Below are 5,348 nucleotides of genomic sequence, written 5' to 3' on the forward strand. Positions count from 1 at the left end.
ATCTGAGTCTTCAGAATATCTAAATGTCCCCCTTAACTACACATCCTCACCTCAGCTCTCTCCACCTTATTTTTTATTTATTCTCCACAGCCTTTCTGAATGTACAGTTCTCGTCAGCTCACCTTCTGTTCAACAACTTTCCAAGGCTTCTTAGCACCCACTCATGCCCACTAGCATTAAATGTCATCTTCAGTAGAACCCAAACATCACTTTCTAGTTGCAGCCATTTGCATTAGGTTCAATTACAAGTTTAAAAAAATCCCCATGTCACAGTGACTTCAGCAAGATGGGTTTGTGGTTTTTTTTTTCTTTTTCTTCTCTCTCTCTCTCAAATCAAGGCTCCTAGCTGGTTGCTCCACAGGGGCAGCTCACATTCCCAAGGTTACCTCATGGTCCAAGATGGCTGCTAGAGCTCCAGCTATTAGGTTCTCTTGCCAGTCAGTGAGAAGGAAAAAGTAACCAAGAAGGGTGCACCTCTTCTGTAAAGGACCCTCCCCAATAGCTGGAATTTAGCTACATGGATGCAAGGAAAGCTGGGACATGTCTTTTTCTGCGTGTCTATATGCTCAGCTACAAATCAGGGACTTCATTATTAAGGAAGACGAAGACATACTGGAGAACAAGTAGATGCTTCCAGGCCATTACACCTCCCTCCCTACCCCTAGGAAGGACCTCAGTTTTGAATCTTATATCATCAGACTATATTATTCTTCAAGGATTTTGGCTCCTGGCTCATGATTCTGTGGCACACTCCTGTCCTAATTCTTGGTGATTTCCTTATCCAAACTCTTCCAATGCCCAGCCTCTCCATTTGTTGCCATGCACTCCTCTCCCCTGTGGTCTTGTCCTCTACTTTCCCTGTGCCACTAGATTCCATCATCACTCTGTCATAACTGACACACACACCCACCCAAGAATTTCCATCACATCTCTACCACTCTCTAACCCAGCTCACTCCCTTTCAAAGTTTCCACAGGGACTAGAGATAACACAATACTGCACACCTAGTAGGTGCTTGTAAATGGGATGGCTCCACCAAGCACTAGCTGTGTGACCTTAGACAAGTTACTTAACTTCTCTGAGCCACAGACATGAAAGTGTGCTGTGAGAATAAATTGAAAGCACTGGGCACAGTGCCTGGCATATGGTAGGAGTCATTGATCAGCATCATAGTCACTGGTGGTAGCAAATCTTCGTCTTCTGAAAGTAGATTTAATTTTAGAAAACAACTAAAATTCAGGTGGAGTTGAGTCTGGTGACTATTGCCAGTGATCGAGCTGAGAAATGTCATTTTTAGACCAAAACAAAGTGTAATTATAAAGCCACAAGCTTGTTTTTCTTTGTGGAGAGGTTTGGTGTTCTGATGTCAGATCAGAAGGTATCAGAAGTTATGTGTGTTCCTGATCTGAATCTTATCCCTAAACTCACCCTCATTTTCACCAAAATCTTGACAGCCAATCCTAAACCCACCCACCCCTGACCCAAATCTAAACATTGACACCGCCTCTAATTTTCCCACACATGCTCACCACTTTGGCCCGTACCAAAACTCTGAAGTTCCTTTTTATTCTTTTCTGAGTTCCACTTCGCTACTTTCTGTTCCTATCATGATCTGGACCCAGACTAACTCTCAAAGGACTCAAAAAACATGTCATTGCATCCAAAGTGTACAAAATTTGAATACATTCTCCTCAAAAGTAACTAAGTAGGGACTTCCCTGGTGGCCAGTGGTAAAGAATCCGCCTTGCAATGCAGGGGGCGAGGGTTAGATCCCTGGTCGGGGAACTAAGATCCCACATGCTGCGAGTCAACTAAGCCCACGTGCCACAGCTACTGAGCTCGCCCACCTCAACTAGAGCCTGCCTGCTGCAAACTACAGAGTCCATGCACTCTGGAGCCTGCATACCACAACTAGATTAGAGAAAACGTGCCGCCCAACTAAGAGCCCGCGTGCTGCAACGAAAGATCCCCACATGCCGCAACTAAGACCTGATGCAGCCAAAAAATAATAAAAATTAAAAAAAAAGTAACTAAGTAAATGTGAAACTTTTTAACTAAAATTATTTTTCATGTATGTTTTGAGAAGTGACTTTTCTTCTTATATATTCAAAATTATGTATTAAAATTTAAAGGGAAATATAGTTTACACTTAATAAATATCCAAAATTAATCAAATTTAAATGGTTTTTAGAAATTTTAATTCCATCTTATTAAACACTTTTAGAAAAACTGAACTGTTCTCAAAATAGCATCCAACTAGTTGCCAACATGAAGAATTGCTACCATGCTTCACACGTCATGTCCAGAACTATATATGCACAAGTTTAAGTCATGTGAATTGTTCAGTACTGTACAGTGTTCCTCAGGTGCCATGTGCAACTGTTATGAAGACAGTGCTGATTCATGAGACCCTTCAGAACATGAAAAGAAACAAGTAAATGGACACTTTGTTATGCAAGTATCTGTGATATCCATGCAACCCGAGAGGAGAGATATGAGAACTGCATTTACCTTTTCTTTCACTTAAAAGCTTCTGCTGCTCAAATCTTCCCCGCAGCTCCAAAGCAGGGTCCATCTCTGGCATTGGCCGAAGCTCAGCCGACACGCCTCCCACAGGCCGGTGCAGGAATCTTTGTTCTGAGAACAGTGGGCAAGAGATGTGGAGCAGTGTTCCCTGGGGCCTGAGCAGTGTTAGAACGAGGATGTTTACGTTTACAGCCTGCTGAGCGCCAGGCACCCTCTGCTTCTTGGCATGGATTTGTTTGGGGGTGGACATTCTCCAGAACCCTCTGAAGGGCGGTTCTTAGGCAGGGTCGCTCTTGTCCTGGTCGAGGGGACCCCACTGCTCCATGGTGCCGAGTTCTTTGCTGCTTGGAAACATTTGGCATAAGCTGTGCCTTTTACCTGGAACATTCTCCTTCCCAGTCTTTGAAATCCTTCAGGTCTCAGTTTAAGGTTTCACTTCTCAGACAGCCTCATCTGTTCTCTATATCCAGACTGCCCCCCACCCAGCCCCGCTATTCTCATGGAACCCAGTTCTTTCCCTTCTTGGAATTTATTACAATTAATAATAATGAGAGCATTATAACTAATTTGTTTATTTATGGCTTTACCATCTGTCTTTCTCACAAGAATGGAAGCTCCATGAGGGCAGGGACCACAACTTTTTGTCCATTACTGTATAACCAGTACTGTTTGGCACAGAGTCAGTGCCCAGGAAATACTTGTTGACTGACTCTCACCTGTGAGTTTCCTTACCTTTCATATCAGGGTTTTAGTGTCTGCCTTATAAATATCATCATGAGGGTGGAGAGAGAATGGGAACAAGGGCCTCATGCACGGTAGGTGGTCAATAAATGCTATTATGATTATTACACATTCAGAGTCAGATGAGGACCAAAGAATCTTGGAGGTTGGGACTTGAGGGCTATTTAGGGTTGGATGGGTTTCATGGAATAGGGATTCCAGGAGGGAACAGCTTGAACAAAGGCATGAAGGAGAGAAAGTATAAAGGAAATAAGTAAACCTATGGGGCTGGATGGAGAGTAGGGTATGAGACAGCCCTGTAGTTAGAAAGGCAGATTGGGGCCAGATCAGGGAGAACCTTGAATGCCAACTCAGCACATTTAAACTTGATCGTAGGGACCCAATGACAATTTTTGAGCAAAGGTGTCAACAGAAGAAGTGGTATTTTAGGAAGATTAATTATGGCGCATCTGAATCAGGTGGACCAAGGAAGTGGCGAAAGACAAAAAGACTGTTTCATTCAAATTCCATCTCTAATCGTTTCGACTGTATAAAATATAAAAGGGTTAAGAACAAAAGCTCTGACAGGAGACAGAGCTGGTTTTCATCTGGCTGATACTGAGCAGGTCACTTCACCTCCCTGGGCCTCAGTTTCTCCACCTATAAAATGGAGATAATAATGTCTACCTCGCCTATCTCATTGGACTCTTGTCTAGTGAAAATCACATGAAATAAGGAATTCCCTGGTAGTCCAGTGGTTAGGACTCAGCGCTTTCACTGTCGAGGGCCAGGTTCAATCCCTTCTCCAGGAACTAAGATCCTGCAAGCCGCACAGCGAAAAAAAAGAAAAACTGTGCTCATTAATTCATTCATGAAAAAAATGAACCCCAATCATGTGTCAAGTTGTGCTGTAAGTGCTGAGGAGACAGAGATGAAGCTGAAGTGCTCTGAAAAGGAGCACATAATTACCAATTTTTGAGCGCTCACTGTTTGCAACTTTCCATCTGTCATCTCACTTAATCTGCACAACATCCCTACTAGGTCAGTGCTTTATCAAACCCACTTTATAAGTGAGGAAATGGAGGCCCAGAGAGGTTAAATCTGTCACCCAAGGATATTCACCTCTTAAGCGGCAGAGCTTAGAGCTTGGGCTCAGGACTGACCCATGCCTGACACAGCTGCCTCCCTCCTAGTCCTAGACCTTTGAATACATCTGCCTGTTTCCAACCTCTAGGTCTCTATCTTGCTGTTCCCTTTCCAGGTATAGCCCATCCCACTTTTTTTTTTCCTTTTTTCTTTTCTTTTCTTTTTTTTTTTTGGCTGCAGAACTCCCCTCACCTTTTTGAGTTTCAAGTTTTAGATCAGGTTTCAGGAAGCCTCTAGGACCCCCAATAGGGCCCCTCTTCTGGGCTTCCTCTGCACTTAACCAAACCTCTCCCATGATATTAATCACATCAACACTACATCCCTTGTCTCTAAACTCTTAAAAAACATGTTACTGGGAATTCCCTGGTGGCCCAGTGGTTAAGCCTCCACGCTCTCACTGCTGACGGCCCGGGCTTGATCCCTGGTTGGGGAACTGAGATCCCACGAGCTGCAAGGTGAGCCAAAAAAAAAAAAAGTTCCTTATCAGTAAAAAGATATTTAGGTGGACACCCAGAATATAGGCATGTTTCTTTATAAAGTATATACACATGCATCTATCAATCCATATACATTAAATATTAGTAAATCCTAGTTTTTATTTTTTTAATGAAAAAGAAAGATAAATACAGGATCTGATGTCATATTTTCTTCCCATGCCCCATTTACCACCAACAAATTATCAAATCAGCATCTCTAAGCCAAAGCTCAGGGAACGGGAGGACCTGGTACAGTGATGCCATCCTTCAGGCCGCTGAGGATCTGAGTTTTCAGCCTCTTCCCTCAGTGGGCCAGGCAGGGGGGTGGGTTCCAGGCAGGAGCACCTCCCACAGTGCTGCCACCCTCTTGAGCCAGCAGGAGGTGGGGGTGAAGCTGAGCCCGGATTAGCTGGGGCCCTCGGGGAAGCTTCTAGGGCTGCAGGGTGGCCAGAGCAGGGACTGTGGATAGGTGCAGGCACC

General features: G+C 44.0%; 1 protein-coding gene across 1 annotated transcript in view; it reads right to left on the reverse strand.

Moving 5' to 3' along the window:
* The window catches only part of LOC111178729 (uncharacterized), a 176,143-nt gene that overhangs the window by 153,835 nt on the left and 16,960 nt on the right, over nucleotides 1–5,348 (reverse strand). Inside the window, exon 5 of the mRNA XM_089919870.1 lies at nucleotides 2,512–2,637. Coding sequence (XP_089775996.1) covers nucleotides 2,512–2,637 — 126 coding nt within the window. The remainder of the gene's footprint in view (nucleotides 1–2,511; nucleotides 2,638–5,348) is intronic.

Source organism: Delphinapterus leucas, chromosome 10 (genome assembly GCF_059928025.1).
Source record: "Delphinapterus leucas isolate spDelLeu-1000000601 "Yukka" chromosome 10, BTC_Dleu_Yukka2, whole genome shotgun sequence".
In the NCBI taxonomy this organism is placed as follows: domain Eukaryota; kingdom Metazoa; phylum Chordata; class Mammalia; order Artiodactyla; family Monodontidae; genus Delphinapterus; species Delphinapterus leucas.